This window comes from Schistocerca cancellata, chromosome 5, assembly GCF_023864275.1.
Source record: "Schistocerca cancellata isolate TAMUIC-IGC-003103 chromosome 5, iqSchCanc2.1, whole genome shotgun sequence".
NCBI classification, from domain to species: Eukaryota; Metazoa; Arthropoda; class Insecta; order Orthoptera; family Acrididae; genus Schistocerca; species Schistocerca cancellata.
This window is the reverse complement of record NC_064630.1, coordinates 300141886-300160906: the sequence shown is the minus strand read 5'-3', so window position 1 is coordinate 300160906 and position 19021 is coordinate 300141886. Positions and strand designations below refer to the sequence as shown.

The 19021-nt window shown below is 38.3% G+C and overlaps 1 protein-coding gene across 4 annotated transcripts in view; it reads right to left on the bottom strand.

Moving 5' to 3' along the window:
* The window catches only part of LOC126188971 (DNA-directed RNA polymerases I and III subunit RPAC1), a 231847-nt gene that overhangs the window by 137640 nt on the left and 75186 nt on the right, over nucleotides 1–19021 (bottom strand). For all 4 annotated transcript variants that reach the window (XM_049930741.1, XM_049930743.1, XM_049930742.1 and 1 more), the window contains exon 3: nucleotides 11549–11656. In XM_049930741.1, the coding sequence (XP_049786698.1) occupies nucleotides 11549–11656 (108 nt within the window). The remainder of the gene's footprint in view (nucleotides 1–11548; nucleotides 11657–19021) is intronic.

Below are 19021 nucleotides of genomic sequence, written 5' to 3'. Positions count from 1 at the left end.
TGAAAAATTGTTCCGCTAAAGGAAAAATCAACCAAACCCGTAAATCGGGAACAGATAGATAAAAATTAACAGTGAATTAAGAAATTGTTCTTCTTTTACAGTGATCCTGAGACTGATGAATTTTTTAAACTAATTATACGTTTGTGCATTCGTAGGCGGATAGTTAATGTTAGTTAACATTGAAATTAAACAATTTTGGTTCTTTCAAATAACTTACATGTATAGCGAAGTAGGTTTGATCAGTGATAATTAAATGTCGGCTTGGCAATAATTAACCATTTTCTGATAATAGAGATAATCTTGTGCTCCATAGTTAACGCCGGGATAGAATTCAGTAAATATTTAACAGAAAAAACCCACTGCATTTAGAAAATGTGTGCCAAGGCCGAATGATGTAAAGGATTTAAATTTCAACTAAATATTCTTAATCAGTTAATATGAGTTCACGTAATTTTTAAATGTACGTAATTCTTTTGAGAGAGAATTTTTTATTACCACACGTAAATAAGAGAGAGGTTCTACAACAAAGTTCGTACTTACAGAAAAAAGTTAAAGAAAGGCAAATTAAGTAAACTAAAAGCAACCATAATAAATAATTATTATTCACTCTTTAACGAAAATAATAATAGCAGTGATTTCGTTAAAGACAATAAAGTACATGATACTTTTCACTTGTCAACAACATTAAGGGAGAGTAATTGCAGTTGTGTGAAAGTAATGTTAAGGTTTGTTTTTGCTCAAAATGTTCACAGTTTTGATTTGACAGTTGATTTAAGGGAACAAGTAACTGTAAAATGTAAAAGCAGGATTATGTGTGGTTAAGAGAGTGTAAAGGAAAAGGTACTACAGAATGTATTAATGAAAGAATATAACACCACCAGATAGATTAATGGGTGATACAGAAATAACAGTGGTGTATACAGATTTCTCTCCAATGGCAAATTAATTTTTCTTCTTTTCTTAATTCACTGAATGAAATTTTAATTTACTGCTACACTATGGTTCATGTTAGGATTTATGATACACTGAGGTTACTTGATTATCAGTTGATACTTTTTTTCTGATTTGCACTCAGATTTATGCTGTATTATGATTCCTCTAATGATTACTACACTGTTCTTTAATTGCTTAATTACATTGTGCTAGGGCTAATGTCACACTATGAATGTTCAATGTTTTTGTCATTCTCATGCCTATATTGAAAAACACAACTAGTTACACAGGTTAATTTACTAATTATATTAGACAGTGATTAATACTAGGAAATATGTAGCCGTATGCTGAGGAACTTACTAATTATGTTATGTAGTGGTTAGTAGCAGAAATTGTGTTATATTACGCTGTGTGACTTACCGATATGCATTATAGGATTTTATACTAGGTACTATTTCACATGATGCTGACTTGAGGATTTGTTATGCTGTTTAATTTACTGATTATGTTGGTGGTGCTAGGGACTGTGATACATTGCATGGCCTTCATGATCTGAGAACTGAGCCATGTTTCATATTTTAGTAAAATTTAAAACTGAAATACTAGTTTTTGTGCTTGAGGGCCTGCAGCAGGATATATGTCTTGAACAGCCATTATAAGCAAAGACATCCACATTGCTGCCATGTTCAAAGTATTTAGTGCTTTACTATTTGGTTCACAATAAACCTATTTTGGCTTCAGTGCCATTTTCTAGCTGCCTGTGAATAATACATGACTTTCTTAATCTTTGTTTCTATTCTTATGTATAACTGTTGACAATATTGGGTGATTATACAACAGTACTTACATCTAAGTGTTTCAGACATCCATAAAACATTGGTTGGAGCTGTCATTGTCTAATGATTTGATTATTATGTCTTATAGGTGGCAAGATATATGACTGCGGCAGCTATACTGCCATGTTTTGTAAGTACTACTATATAATCATCTAATATTGTCAATAGTTATACATAAGAATAGAAACAAAGGTTAACGAATATATGTATAACTTGCAGGCAGTTAGAAAATGGCACACTGTACCTGAAACAAAACAATAAAGCACTAAATACTTTCAGCTTAGCAGTGATTTGGATTTCTTTACTTATAATGTCTCTGTAAGTCATATATCATGCCGCAAGTCCTCAAGTACAAGAACTATTGATTCGCATGTCATACCACATCACGGGGAACATCCTGCGTCAACAAGTGTATACTAGTAAACTAATACAAAGTATAAAATTGAGAATTTTAGAGCAAAATTATGGATGCAGCAAGAAATCAGAGACAAACATTACCACAAAAATCACCTAAATCAAGAAATGTATGTAGCTCACTTAAAAATTTGCAATAGTACTGATTCTTTAATATATGACTGCATAGCTAGATTCATAGACAAATATGTAGCCTATACCAGCCAGCAAGTACGTGTAAACCACATAAGGAAAATACAACACCTGATAAATACACAACACCCCACAATGAAACCAGTACAAAAACACAGATCCCGATTTAAATTCTATAAGAGAATTTTAAAAAATTCAACAAATATTACATCCACAGGTGACAAGCAACAGCGAAACAGCCAATAACAAAACAGAACAAAACAACAGTACAGGCATGAAATATAACAGAAAAAACCGTTACCTAAACACACGTAAGGCCACTACAAGAAAACAGACCACACTATACTAAATCAAATAAACCACAAACTCGTCAAAACAATGCAATAGCCATAACGGCAATAGTCTGGCTATAATACATCAAAATCAAAATGATTACATAGCCAAAGTAATAAACTTTACAGCTAACAATGCCACAAAAATCAATAGGAACCGTACTAATAAATTTCCAGTACAAACTAAAAGGTCATCGAATCTTGCAATACAATACTCACAGATCATGAAAAAAGAACAAATATAGTTTTCAATCCAAAGACACCAAAATTATATGGGCAACCTAAGATCCACAAAGAATTTATTCCTATGCATCCAGTAGCCAACTGCATAGACAGCAACACCTACCACATCAACAAAAAACTAAAGAACCCACTTACGAAGTGTTACACATACAACAAAAAAATTCCCAAATGCTGGCAAACAAAATAAAAGACATCAAAATTCCAGCAAATGGGAAATTAGTTGTCTTTTTCCATAACCATCCTCTACATAAATATACTGGTCTATGAAACCATAAGAACTATAGAGCACAACTTACTCCAAAACAGAAAAAACATCTATAATCAGTATATATTACATTACTGAACTGCTGAAAGTAATATTAACACAAAATTACTTCAAATTCAATAATGAAATCTATACACAAAAAGATGGGGTAGGCATTGGTTGCAGCATTGCAGGCACAATAGCACTTTTAAACACCTTAGAAGAAAATTTTTTCAGATCCAGATCCACTAGTTAAAAACAAATCATGTACTATTTTACATATCTTTCTTATACCACGAGTGCAACTGTCTTTGCTTCCTGAGCATTCTCCAAATTGCGCTGTTAAACCATGGTGGGTCTTTTCCGTCCATAATCCACTTTTTCGGCAATTACTTCTCCAATGCATGATTTACAATGTGTTTAAAATTTGCCCATAATTCTTCCACAACCATCGTACCGGAAGTATATGAAGTCGATTCATTTACTAAATGGGATGTTACCAACTGCTTATCTGCTCTTTCTAGTAAGAATACTCTCCTAGCCTTCTTTACCGACTTTTTAACTTTCGTAACCATAGTCGTAATGACAACATCATGATCACTAATCCCTGTCTCAACACTTACACCGTCGATGAGGTCTGGTCTGTTCGTGGCTACCAGATCTAAAATATTTCCATTACGCATTGGCTGTCGATTTACTGCTCAAGACAGTTTTCGGATAATGTGTTCAAAAGTAATTCACACTACGGCTTGTCTGTACCACCTGTAATGAATCCATAGACATCCCCGTCTATACTAGGTAGGTAGAAGTCACCTCCGACTAATATAGCATGATCCGGGTACTTCTGCGATACAGAATGTAGACTCCCTTTGAATGATTCTAGAACTGTCATGGTGGAACCTAGTGGCCAGTAATAACACCCAACAATTAACTTTATTTCTCCTAGCCATGTTAAACGTGTCCAGATAACTTCACAATCACACTCTACTTCAGCTTCAGCAGACACAATTCTTTGTCAACTGCAATGAAGACACCACCTCCTACGGTGTCAATCTGTCTTTCCGATACACGTTCCAACCCTCACTAAATATTTCAGAACTTCCTACCTCAGGGTTCAGCCAGGTCTCAGTCCTGAGAATAATTTGTGCGCCACACACTTCCTGGAGGGCAGCAATTTCAGGAACTTTAAGCCGAACACTCTGAAAATTTACTGCTAATATCTTGATAACTGAAGTGTCTTTACACTGAGTGCGTCCTGATTTCCCTGCCTGCACGTCGACTGGTAAGTGTTCATCAGAACACCTCGCACTACTGCCTAGCCTAAAATAAACCCCACGTGCACGCCACAAGTACTCTGCTACCCGAGTAGCCACTTCCTTTGTGTAGTGCACCCCTGATATCTAGGGGCGTCCCACAATTCCCCACCCAATAGTGCAAGTCTAGAAATCTACAGCCAAGACCAGCGGTCTTCACCAAATCCGCCAGCCACCTGTATGAACTGAGGATCGCCTCAGAACCCAAGCGACAGGCATCATTGGTGCCAACGTGAGCAACTACTTGCAGACGACTGCACCCCGTACGCTCGATAGCCGCAGGCAAGGCCGCCTCCACATCTCGGATGAGTCCCCTGGCAGACAAATCGAGTGCACGTTGGAATTCTTTCCAGCCCTGTACACTATTTCCCTAAGGGGCTCCATCACCCGCCTAACGTTGGAGCTCCCAGTAACCAAGCAAGCCTTTGCCCCCGTGTGCATCCTCGGGCCGGCCCTGCTGAAGGAGCAGCCACCTGCCCACTGACAGGATGAACGGGTGAGGCCAGCCAGCCAGCCTCCACATTGACCCTCCGCCTCGAGTGACGCGAACGCGTTGCAGTCCGCCACTCATCCTGAGGTGAGGGCAGCCCCAACGCACCGGGTACACTAGAAGGTGCCTCAGTGGCTGAGTCAGCAGATGCAGCAAGCGACACCTGCGGTGTCTCAAGCGACATGCCAGACCCTCCGCCGTCACTCTACCTCGAGGCAGCAGCCTGAAGGCGGCTGACCGTGGTCAACAGAACGCGCAGCTGCTCGCGAACCATGGCCAGTTCCTCCTGTGCCCGCACACAGCACGCACGCACCCTATCCATCCTACTGCTAATATCTGGACGTACAGAGTTGCGACAAATAAAACAGCAATATGTGACTGCACAGTTGTGTCACCAGTGCCAGACTGAGCTGCGATATATGAACAATTACTTACGAACCAAGCAATCAAATTACCATGACTACACCACTATACAGATATTACAATGCGATCCTACCTGTCTTAGTACAAATGACAACCACCTACGCGATGTTACACTCTACCGTTATTAAAATTTGATACTACCCCTTTCTAATTCGAAAATATGCAAAGATCCAAAAAATTTCACCACGCAAGCACACAAACACACAAAGTAATTTGAATTAAACCTACGGAACTAATACGAAAAACTGAATATATGACTAGTTTCTGCTACTGCTGCTTGCACACATCACTCTGCAAGCACAGATGAAACTGCACTGGCCTCTGTCTGCTGCTAAATGACTCTACAAAATAAACAGAAAGCACTGGCTGTCCAAAATAAACATCTGACTAATGACTACGCTAATTTATACTTTACAGCTATCAATAAGCAATATAACTCCTCTCAAATACGAGAATACGCAAGGATTTTATGTAATTAAATATGCAAGTGCATAAACACTCGAAAAGAAATTAAGAATCAAACTACAAAACAAATATGAAAGCTAAATAGGCGACTCCCTACTGCAGCACTGATACTTCACCAGCAGCTGCTCAAGGCTTCCATTGTCATTTTCATTCCAATTAGTAGCATGATATTACTAGCAAAATTATAATTATAATGGAACCAATTTACAGGAAGAAAGGGAGGTAAGACTTGTAATTTCGACTGTCATGATTTAGTTGTGAAGTTAGGAAGAATTTGTTATGTAGAACAGGTGTTCCCTTTATATTTTGAAATATTTGTTAACCACAGGAAGAGAAAAGTTTTGTATAAAGTCAAACTATACATTTTAATGAAAATTTTGTAAGAAGGAAGTAAGAAAAGTACGCTCTTGTCATGAATAGGTTGAAGTAATGTTAAACATGCACTATTAACAATGTTGAGAATGTCTTTTCTTCAGTAAAGTAATGATGTTACAGTTAGATGAGAAACAACTGTAGATATAAAGTAGAAAGAGTAAAACAGCTTAATGGTAAAGAGTCGAATAATGACTAAATTTTTTTTTCCTAGAAACAAATACAATAATTAGTTATTTTACACACAGAGATTTAGTATATATTAGAAGATAATGAAAACAGCAACTCTATGTAGGTATGTCTGTAACAGATCCAGACCCATGTTGCACTTCATTCAGCCTGCGTTGACAATAGTTCGACACATAAAGTTTTGCTTTCTTTTCTCCATGTTGCATTCATATTCTGCAGAATTTCATGCCAGAGATGAATCATGGAGGGGGGTGACAGGGATGGGGCTGCAGCCCCCCTCCCTCAGACTTACGCCTGTTTCTTCTTAACCCTCCCCGCCAAACACAACAACAACAACATATATACAAAATTTCAATGAGACCTCCCCTCACCGCCATCCAGGGCATATCCCTCAAAATCTTCTCTACACAGATTGGCAATAACAGATGAGAATGGACTACCCATCGCAACTCCCATCTGTTTATTCACCGAACTGGACACTGAGTAAAAAGTAAGTGAAAATCAGCACATGTCGAAACAGTTTCATTAACTCAAAACCAAACCTAACCTCAGTTAAACACGATGAATCAGAAAGAGCAATGAATGTGAATAGAGAGACTACATCAAACCTTGTCAAAATATCAGTCATTCAAATGCAGCCCTCTAACTGAGTTAAGAAATCCACAAGTTCTTAATGTGATGTACACACCGACCTACTAGCGTGCTCAACATGACACAAGATGTTTTGTTACACTGTATGTCAAGAATCAATGTTATTGACAATAAGCCTAGGAGGAACCCCTTCCTTACAGATCTTCTGAAGGTCATATAATCTAAGGGGGACAGCACAATAATACTTAAAGACTCTTGGCAGTCTCTAGTAACAAGAAACATTTCTTCAGGAGGTTGTTACTCTTCCTGTCAACCCTTTTTGCAGATACAGCACTAAGGCTTGTGATACGCTGGACCAGATGGTCAACATAACTGCAGCATTGCCCTTGTATGCAAGTAAGATAAAAGTATCAGATTCAACCTGGAGTGAAAACAAAGCTCAAGATTAGCCTCTATAACCAACATGTAATGCCTTCAATGGGGAACAATATGGAGGAATGTGGCTAGTGAAGAGGAGTACTGTATAGTAAATAAAACTGCAGTTGCCACACTAAGGATTAACACAAAATTGGCATGTTGTGTGAAGTAGGAAACTTGGGATGAAAAGTACACATACTATGGATGCAATCCAGTGACGGAGTGTGGAGTACTTTAGATATAGATACAGGAAGCTGTGAATTATGCACTCTCAAAGTTCTCAAATACTAGACTACAGTAGTGAAATCAAATAGTAACAGCTTAATGTTGCCCAGTGTGGGGGAGGCACTGAGAGGGTAAAGCATACATGAGAAAGAGAGAGAGAGAGAGAGAGAGAGAGAGAGAGAGAGAGAGAGAGAGAGGGAGGGGGGGAGGGAGACATGGAGGAGACAGAGAAGGAGAAAGTGGAGATGAAGAGGGAGACAGAGAAGGAGAGAAAAAGCAAGGGGGGGTGGAAAGGGGGGAGAAATGGAGAGCTTTTTTCTTTGTATGATGGACTTTCTTCTTCATTACTCAAATCTACTGGTAGCAGTTACTTCTGTAAAATATCTGGGAGTATGCGTGCGGAACGATTTGAAGTGGAATGATCATATAAAATTAATTGTTGGTAAGGCGGGTACCAGGTTGAGATTCATTGGGAGAGTCCTTAGAAAATGTAGTCCATCAACAAAGGAGGTGGCTTACAAAACACTCGTTCGACCTATACTTGAGTATTGCTCATCAGTGTGGGATCCGTACCAGATCGGGTTGACGGAGGAGATAGAGAAGATCCAAAGAAGAGCGGCGCGTTTCGTCACAGGGTTATTTGGTAACCGTGATAGCGTTACGGAGATGTTTAACAAACTCAAGTGGCAGACTCTGCAAGAGAGGCGCTCTGCATCGCGGTGTAGCTTGCTCGCCAGGTTTCGAGAGGGTGCGTTTCTGGATGAGGTATCGAATATATTGCTTCCCCCTACTTATACCTCCCGAGGAGATCACGAATGTAAAATTAGAGAGATTAGAGCGCGCACAGAGGCTTTCAGACAGTCGTTCTTCCCGCGAACCATACGCGACTGGAACAGGAAAGGGAGATAATGACAGTGGCACGTAAAGTGCCCTCCGCCACACACCGTTGGGTGGCTTGCGGAGTATAAATGTAGATGTAGATGTAGATCTATGCCTCATCCAAAATCAGACATTTTACTGTATCCCATTAGGGAAAAAAAAATTGTTTATTCAGTTCCATGAGATAGTGTGCATATATCGATCAGAATGGCTCATGTAAGACTAGACACAAGAGACCATTATTTTATTCGTACGTGGTAGTGGTGGCTAGTGGCTGGGAAGGTGGGGGATGGGAGGCAGCAGGAAGGGCTTGGGCAGGAGATGTTGAAATGTGTATTAACATTCCAGGAAGTATGGTTGGGGAAGTTGTAGAATGACATCTTTGAGGACTCGAGTGCCCACAAGTTCGTGAGAGGGAAAACAGACATAGCACACTGTTTTTGCTAATGAGAGACGATGATGCAGCCAAATGTTAAGGTTAATATGTGAATAGCGGTGATCCTTTCACCATTGAAAATGTCTTTTCTATTGAAATTGTAACATATTAGCACTGGCATGTCAGATCATTTGAAGTATGTTTCTTGTAGATACGTACAGACTTGTTTCACCTCTGCTAGGATCTTTAGATTTCTGACAGAAGTCCTGTAACTGTTCAAATTCCATTGAAGTATTGCTACCTCTCTTCCACAGTTGCTTCTCCTTCCCCTTTTCACTTCAATGCAATAGTGAATGCAAAATGGGGGGTGGGGGGGTGGGAGGGAGCAGGGGAAGGGAGATTGACTGTTCTCTCATTAACACTTCCTACATTCATAGCTATTACAACTTGTTGGCCTTTTCTGATCTGATAGTAACGGCTCTAGTTTCTTGGTCTCGTATTTACTTATGGTTGTAGCTTTACCCTTCTGTGGTGAGTAAATTAAAGTTTTGTTGGGAAACGTTATACACACTTTTTTTTGTTAATCACTGACCGATGCACCTCTTTTGCTGCTTGAACCAAACTGGAATACTCATTAAATTTTTTCAAAATACAATTGCCTTACATATCAATTTGCTGGTTCCAGAATTTATAGTTATTGTATGTTTTGAGGCAGCTAGGAAAGTAGTTTCTTTTCCTGTGAGTGTGGATGCAAAAAATGTATTGAGGCTGTACTGTCTTGAAAACCTGCATATCTTCAACATCAATTTTTTTTCTCCTCTTCTACAAATTTTAGGCTTTGCTGACTCCAGACAGTTTGCCAACCTATACATGTAATGCACAGTGACAGGAAAAAATATACCACTGGTTCATGGGCTGCCAAACCTTCCACATATAACATGAGTCCAATGTGAAAATTAACAACCCAAACACCGGGTATTCGAAACACTTTAGGGAAAATGGGATAAAAGCTTTACAATCAATGGATTGACAGTTAAGATATTCAGTTAATGTCAGCGTACTCAATTTCATAATGAAGACAACAGTTTCCTGCAGATATGATTAACCTTATTCAAAGTATCATTAAGTATATCTGTGACATCTTCTAGTTTTGCAAATCTCCTGTACCTATATCCATTACACCACAGCGTATAAAAACATCTCTACTAGAATTCAGTGTTATAAACAAATAATATATTATGGAGGTGTTTTGTTGTTATCACTAAGAGAGGCATAATTGTGATGACTAGTCTCTGCATATTCTCTATAGATGCCCCTATTTTACTTCCATCCTGCCAAGCGTTTTTCATTAGTCAATTTAGAACCAATTTATTAGCAAAAAAATCTAGGGAGTTTCACTGTCCTCTCAGGTAGAACCAAGTTTGCTTTGTAAGCCAACTATAACTGAGGAGCAGCAGGTGCCAAGAGGTAGCTCTCTAAATGAGTGTTTCACTTCAACAACCAACCACTCTGTTAGCACAGAACTCATTATTTATGCAGTTAAACCAAGACTTCCATTTCTTGTGACACCAAATGTTTCCTCATAAGGTCACATTGTGGAAACTGAAGTAGATCACCAGAGCTTATGGCCAGAGGAGAGTCCCCCAACTCATGTACCTCACGTTCACCACACTCATATCAGTTAAAAATGTCAGAGCTCACTTGGAAACATGAAATTTGGCACATTTAACGGAGCATGTGCGATGTGCCACACACCAATATTTCCTAAACATACTATGTTGATTAAGGTATTAATCTGCAAAGAGATACTGTAAGGATCAGGAAGGAAAAATGTCCTTTCCAAAGAAACTATCCTCGCAATTTGCCTAATCAGTTACTTTTTATCTTGCAGTATACTGATTTTTACAGCAGAATTAGCCATTTGTAAAAGACTCATGGGAAAGTGGAGAAACTAAACTGTAAAGGAGACATTGCTTTGGTAAACTGGTCTTGCTGATGAGAAAACATATTTTCAGTAGCTTACACCGCAAATTTATGTTTTATGCACAGATGTAGAACGCTGTGAGATGTGGTAACAATCATCCAGTGGTCATGTAACAGTTATCAAAACTACACTGTACAAAATGAAGCAGTAGAAATTGCATGGAAAGAAATAGGCAACTAGTATATGGTATGATTTAAAAATGGTTACTAATTATGTACAATTAATCCTTCATATTTAGTTTTTTTCATTTCATCAAACAGATTAGACCAACTTTTGTAAGAAAAGTTAGGTCTTTTCAGACAAACAGATGAGCAAACCCATCATTACTTACTACCAGCCTCTATATTGTCTACCACTGGAAATGGAACTTTTTGCCTGCTTTGAACGTTATTACTGGAAGACTGGAGAACAATTAAAATATAACCGATTGATGAAGACTGACTGCTAGAATTTTCAGAATTAGATGTGTTCCAAGATTTTATTGAATTTTATTAAGGCTGCTTTTGTTTATGGCACTGGAAACACTGTAAAATTAGGACACTACCATCATCTACTAGAAAAACTTGTGAAACTTATTAGAGTAATTATTCACACTGAATATGTAGTTCCCAAATATGCTTTTGTCAACTGCTTGCTGTCTTTGTTTGTGATACAATCTCACACACTGAAAGGTAGATATTATTTTCTCACCTCCGAAAGAAGAATTCGCCTCAAAGCATTTGCAATACCAGCATGAATGCCAATCATATCAAATTCCATTTCCAGGTTATTGTGTCTGATTATGACTATTCGGAAATTCTGTAACAAATAAAGACAGCTGTTACTATGATGCAGTATATTACAGCAATTTATAAAGTAAATATTGTTGAGTTAAACATTTTAATAAAATTACATGTCTGCTTACAAAATATTCCAATTCTAGCATGTGCTAAACTTAAACATTGCTTTCTCCATCAATAGCAACATACCAATGTCAAAATTAGATGTAAGGTGAGAAAGAAGTTTTGTAACCTGATAATTCACACATACACAACAGAGAAAAGATTTTACAAAGCAATTACTATCACTCAGATCTAAAAATGCATTATATATTTTGTCTTTGGGATGATCTATTTTCAATCACATTACAGTTTACTTTTTGACATCCACTAATACACTTGGTGTCTGCCGTAAAATATCTGGTATCACGTGCATAAAGAAATTAAATTTTTATGCTTATGGTAAGCATCACAGCATAAGTTTCCAACTTCACTGGGCGTATTCAGAAACAGGTCCAGCTTTTCCTAATCTTCTACCTTGAACATTTTTGTTTTTACTATCGAATTTTGGCAATTACTTCCATATGACCATCTGTCAAATCATTCTGTAAGTCAAGCTTTTGAAGATGTGATTGCTTAGGCTCACAGTGCTATAGTGCAATACAAAAGTTTAAGGGTTGGTTTTAAAACTGAACCTAACTGTGATGCCTGTGGCAACTGTCTTCTCTGTGTAAGAATGGTGCAATAATGACATTTCTTTTATACGATTATGCTAAAAAAATGACTTAGTCCTGGATGTACTGAATTCTCTAAACCTTGGGTATGCACGTTAATAATAGCCTGCACAGGGCTAAAGCAACTGTAGCAGATCTGGACACACACACACACACACACACACACACAAGGTAGAACCTTGCTAATCCATCCCCTACGCGACTGAAACCATTGTCAGATTATCAGAAACTTTAATTTTCAACTGGAAATATTGTACAAAACATTGTTCCATGTTAAAAACAGTAACAAAATTAAAAGAAAATGTTGACACACTAAACAATCTTGTGCAAAAGTGTAAAGTAGAGTCTGTACTATAAAATATATCTGTATCAATGTTAAGACATTGCTGCTGTGAGAGAAAGTTAAACAGCTGTACATATCTCATTACAGTACTGCAGTGACACACAGCCGATTTGCATTTAACTGTTTAAATCAAGATATCACACGGTAAAAAATGTTCTGTTCTTAAGCAGGATGAAAAACATCTGTAGTGAGCTTTTGATTAGCAACCAAGAATCTCAATTTTGCTGCAAGGTTCCAACATTACCAATCCACAAAATGGCTTTTGGAGTAGACATACAACTTTGTCTGATGTACTGAAAGGCTGTATCAAATGCATTTTTGCCATCTGTATTTGATACTCAAGCCATATATTCATTGTCTTCATTGCCTTCATAATCTTCCTTGTTCTCATCAGTTCTTCAAATTACAGCACCACTGACTGAATGATCAGTTAAGTTTTCTTCCATTGTGTAGTCAAGATCAGCTGTATTCATCCTCTCTCACACATCACTGGCCTCAACGTCCAGTTGTAAAGTTTGTAAATTCTTCAAAACTGCTGGGGAGTCTATATCTTAACTTTCCACAGTTGTTACATGGTCTGTTTCATCTTGATTCTCTTCACTCATTTCTTTTGATGTTTCATCATTAATTTCATTCATTTTTGGCCACAGTTGGAGCCAAGATTTTTTAAGCATTCTTGCAACTTTGGCAATTGCATACATCACATCTTTATTGATTTCATCACTTGAAACAAGCTGCTGCCTTCTTGTGTCCTCTCTAAAACTGATCAAACTTATTTTTGATGACATAATCTTTTCAGCCACCCACTGACCCCCTGGTCCACGGGTTGCATTACACATGTTATGTTGGTAGGAAGAGATAATGCTTTTATTTCACCTTTTAAAGGTCATCTTCAGATGGATGAGATGTCATGTTCTTGACAATATGGCACGTTTAGGAAGGCCCCTACTTTCCATTTAGGTATTTTATAATTGCAGGGAGTAATTGGTCATAAAAGCATTCTTTAAAGAGGCTGGATTCCAGCCATGTCGACTTTCGATTACTATAACATACGGGTAGTGAAGCTATATTAATGTTTCTGAATGTCGTTAATTCTTTTGCTTTTCTGATCACAAAGAATGGCATCTTGTGACTGCCATCTGTGGTACTACAGACAGAAATAGTAATTCTACTTTGGCAACTTTTGTACCTCTAAAATACTGACTTTGTATAGAAACATTTCTTGTAACAAGCATTTTGTATTTCAAGCGAGACCTGTCAATGTTATCTGCCTGATATTTTATAGTTCAAGTGAGACTCACCAATGTTATCTGCCTGATCAGCGCTCAGATTAAGCTCTTCAAGAAGTTTTAAAATTTTGGAACAAATTTATTGAGAGTTGTTTCAACAGTAGACAGCTTCTTGCCCAAAATAATTACATTTAGAATGCCATTGTAATTTTTTTCATCAATGTAACAAGTCTTCATTTGCTGTAAACTTTTCATTTTCATGTAATTTTTCACACAAAGTCAGTGCCTTTTCTTTTACGTTGAACAATGGAGTGCCTTTTCTCCTATCCTGCTCAAACCATATGGACAATGCACTGTATAAAATATCACTTTTAGGCTTCTAAGTCTTGCTCATTTACAGTTCTTTCACCTAATCAATGCATGACTTTCAGGAGTCTCGCATTCCATTTCCCCTCCTCAGTCTTCAACAGTTGTTATGCCAACCCGCTACCTCACTTGCGATGTTTTGAAGAGACTTTCCTTACCTAATCTTTCAAGCACTTTCAGTTTCCCCAGTGAAGATATCATCACATACTTACATTTAGTTGACAACAGAATTTAGTTTTACATACTTTCATATGTGAGAGAAACACTGTTGCAAATTTATAAAACAAATGCATTCACAATGACTTACTGACCTAGTTGGGAACAAGTTATGTCAAAACTTACCTAGCTACCACACTTATCAATGGACAACTGCCTACTGATCCATATCGCACACAATAAGTCATCGACAAATCCTAACAAACACCGGGAATGGGATGGTCAAACTAAGTGGAGAGTTGGATCATCTCAGATTGCATTAGTGTGGTTCTACTGTATACTGTATCCCCAACAGCCCATACTCTTTTAATAGCTGATGATCAAGTGTTCTTCTCCAATATCTAAATTTACAAAGTGATTATAATTAAAGTTACAGTTTCAGAATGCTGTAAAAACAATCAATACTCAGAAAGATGTCAAATTTGAATGGGATGGTACTGAAGAAGGGGGAAACGTAGTGTGTGTGTGTTTGGGGGGGGGGGGGTGGATGAATGACTAGATGGCACTTTATGTGGCAGAATATGCTAAATAAATGACGTAGGGTGCACAGCTGTTCCTCAGTTGGCATCTGGTATGCATAACATGACTTTCTCAATGCAGGATCACTTGCAGCTGGTAAAGCTGTGAATGAATGATAACTGTGCGCCAATAGCTCTGGGCACTCAAGGATATGAAAAAAAGGCACTGGTCCAGACCTGCCAAAGGTCTGCAGAAAATGATTACGTAATCTGAAAAGACAGATTATACTGAAGAGCAATATGGCAGAGGGATGACAACAATTGATGTAATGTCAGCAGAAGGTGTGGCCACAGCACTGTAGAAGGGTCAATTAGTGGCGTGTAAACATGCATTGCACAAATAATTGACTGAACTTAGGACATGCCTGTGAGCATAGTGCATAAAATTTTATAAAACATCCTGCACTGCCAACCTCACAAAATTACCCATGATCGAGATTCACTTCATGTTTACCTGCCAATGACAAACATTTGCTCTACAATTTCTTCCTCACATGGAAGTGGACAATGAGTGACCAAGGAACATTCTGTGGACAGATGAAGCCCAAATCTATTTCCAATGTCATGTCAGTACACAGAATTGCTGAATGTGGGCAACAGATAGTCCACTCACATATGAAGTGGGAGCTGTTCATTCTACAAAGATAACTCTGTGGTGGGGGTTGATGGCATCATTTATTGCATCTACCATCACTGGTAAATGCTATGAGACACTTTTGCACACTGACATCATTCCAACCATTCAACAGCATGGATGTGTGGATAGGATCATTTTTATGTGAGATAGCAATCCTCCGTACATTGTACAGCCGGTGAAGAAGCTGCTGCAGAGGCATTTTGGAAATACTACAACTATTAATCGTCATTTTTGTACAGCCTGGCCATACAGATCACCGGATCTTTATTTGGATGAATTCCGCTATGGGATTATCTGAAAGATGTCGTGTTCAGTGCTCTGATTATAAAAGTAGCTGAAGCGAATGCACACACTGTGCAATAAATTCTGAACGTGACCCCTGAGACACTTTGATCTGTTGTAGAACAGGCTGTTTCTTGATTTCAGCTTGTGGCAGAAAATGGTAGACAGTGCACAACTTGTCTTGCACCAGTCTCATAACAATTGAAAACCGATTTCATTGTTGCTTTTTATGCAGTTTTTGGCCTCAAAGCAATCAAAAAGAGATTTCATAGTTGCTTTTTATATGGTTTCTGGCCTCAGTACAATTACACTCTTAAAAGGTAAGCATTAAGATAAGCAGTAGAAATTATTGTCGTGTGTGGGCAGGCACTATGTTGCTGAAATGTAAGCCCAGGACGGCTTGCCATGAAGGACAAAAGAACCAGACATGGAACATCATTGATGTACTGCTGCTATTAGGGTGCCACAGATGACAAACAAAGGAGTCCTGCTATGAAATGACAGCACGTCAGACCATCACTTCTGGTTGTTGGGTCATATGGCAGTGACAGTCAGGTTGTGTCCCACTGCTGTCTGGGATATCTCCAGACATATCTTTACTGGTCATTGGGGCTCAATTTGAAGTGAGGTTCATCACTGAAGACAATACTATCCAGTCCATAAGATTCCAGGCGAAAGATATGTCTGAAGATGACCCATACAGCAGTGGGATACCAACCTGACTGTCGCCTACCATACGGCTCAACAACTAAGAGTGATGGTCTGGGGTGCCATTTCATGTCACAACAGCCCCCTTTGGTTGTCATCTGCGGCACCCTTACAGCACAGCAGTACAGTGATGGTATTCTCAACTCACTTTGTTGCCCTCTGTGGCAAGCCATCCTGAGCTTACATTTCAGCAAGATAGTGCCTGCTCTCACATTGTGAGAGTTGCTACTGCTTGTCTTTGTGCTTGCCAAACTCTACCTTGGCCAGCAAGGTCACCGCATCTCTCCCCAATTGAGAATGTTTGGAGCATTATGGGCAGCACTCTCGAACTAGTTCAGGATTTTGATGATCTAAAACACCATTTGAACATAATTTGGCACGATACCCCTCAGGAGCGCATCCAATGACTATCAATCAATGCCAAGCCAAATAGCTGTTTGCATAAGTGCCACAGGTGGACCAATGTGTTACTGACTTGCTTAATTTGTGTAGCTTTTTCTCCTGAATAAATCATCCAATTTTTCTGAAATTTTTATCATTTGTTTGTCAGTACATGTGCATCACATCTACCAATTTCTGTCCCATTTGGATAATTCCCAATGTTTCTCTGTAGTGCAAAAACCGATGTCACTGTTGCTTTTTGTATGGTTTTTGGTCTATAGACATTTGAAAACTGATGTCTTTGTAGCTATTTAAGCTGTCTTTGTCCTCTGGACAATTACACACCGATTTTTCCCATCCAATGTGGTACGACCTTGCCGTGGTAGCTGGGATTAGCTACCTGACAGTGCAAAAATTGCATAATGTCGAACCTGTATGGTCTTGAATATTGCATAGTACAGTTGGCTTAACATTAGAAGGAATGGAGGGCTAAACTGGCCCCTTCACGGACTTTTCACTTGCGTTCTGAAAAAACTGTTAACTGGATTGACTTAATATTTTGTGACTTTTCATCAGTTATATGAAACATTTATCACACTTTTTTGGAGTGCACTATTTTTACTAGTTGTGAAATATGAAGTTTACTACCTAGAAGGATTGCAGGACCAATTTGGCCCCTCTTAACCTCTCTCTCTGTATTTTCAAGTGACTTCTTTGCAATACCATGTACTAAATGAAACCAACTGTCGTCCCTTTGTTGTTCAAATATGTCACAACACTGCCATTAGTTCCAGCACGGATTGTTGGTTGGTTAAAGCAAGATTTGACTTATTTCTGTTATGACAGCATCAGATAGTCATCCCCACAAACATAATCTGTAAATGCGAGAAGTGTCTAACAAATACAGGAATACTAGAAGGACTCTTTCATATTTTTTAGATCATCTGTAAAGTCATAGCCTTTTGCAAGGGCCCAGGACCAACATCATGTGCTAAAAAGAAAATTCAAAATCAGAAGCTTATCACTGAATACAAGACGATTTCTCAAGAGCAGGCATTGGACATTGAAGAACTGGATGATTTTGACACCATAATGCTTGCAAGAGGAGTGCGTGGGTTAAAGTATTTTTGTCTCAAAAGAATATGGTCAAATGTATACTGTCTTCCTTTTTTCATACAAACTATGGAGTAAAACACAATTATGGAAATAATGAAGTACATTAAGTTTGACACAAATTTCATGAGATCTGAACGCCTCAAAACTGACAGATTTGGTCTTGTTTCAAGTAACTGAAATATTTTCATAGCAAATAGTGCATCACGCTATAAATCAGAACCTTATCTCACAACTGATGAATAACTTTTACCATCCAAAATAAGATGCCCCTCCACACAATATATTGCAAGTAAGCCAGACAAATTTCTAGTAAACATATACTGAATGGATTCCCATACACCAGTGCTGACCCCCTTCAATGATCTGACCAAGGCACACGTGAAATGTTGTTCATAGGCTTATAGTACCATACCTAGACAAAAGTTTGAATGTCACTACTGATAGGTACTTTGCTACACTAAGCCTTGCAAACCATCTGAGAGCAGTATCCATAACTTTAATTTGAACTGTGAACCACAATTGAAGGGAGATGCCTAGTACAGCAAAGACCAGAAAACGACCATTCCACTCGATTACAGTATATAAAATGGATGATGGCACAACCACAACAGTTTATAAAGAGAAAACCAATAAGAATGTTTTGTTATTGAGTTCACTTCACTCCCATGTATGTGTGTCAGAAGAAGACTCCAGAAACAGTGCAATTTTACAATGAAATAAAATTTGGGGTCAACATTGTGGATCAAATGGCATGAATATACTCCACAAAATCCAGTAAAAGACATTGGCTAATGCAAGTATTCTACAATATTCTTAATTTGGCTGTCATAAATTCCTGGGCATTGTATAAGGAAGTGACTGGAAAGTGGCTTAGT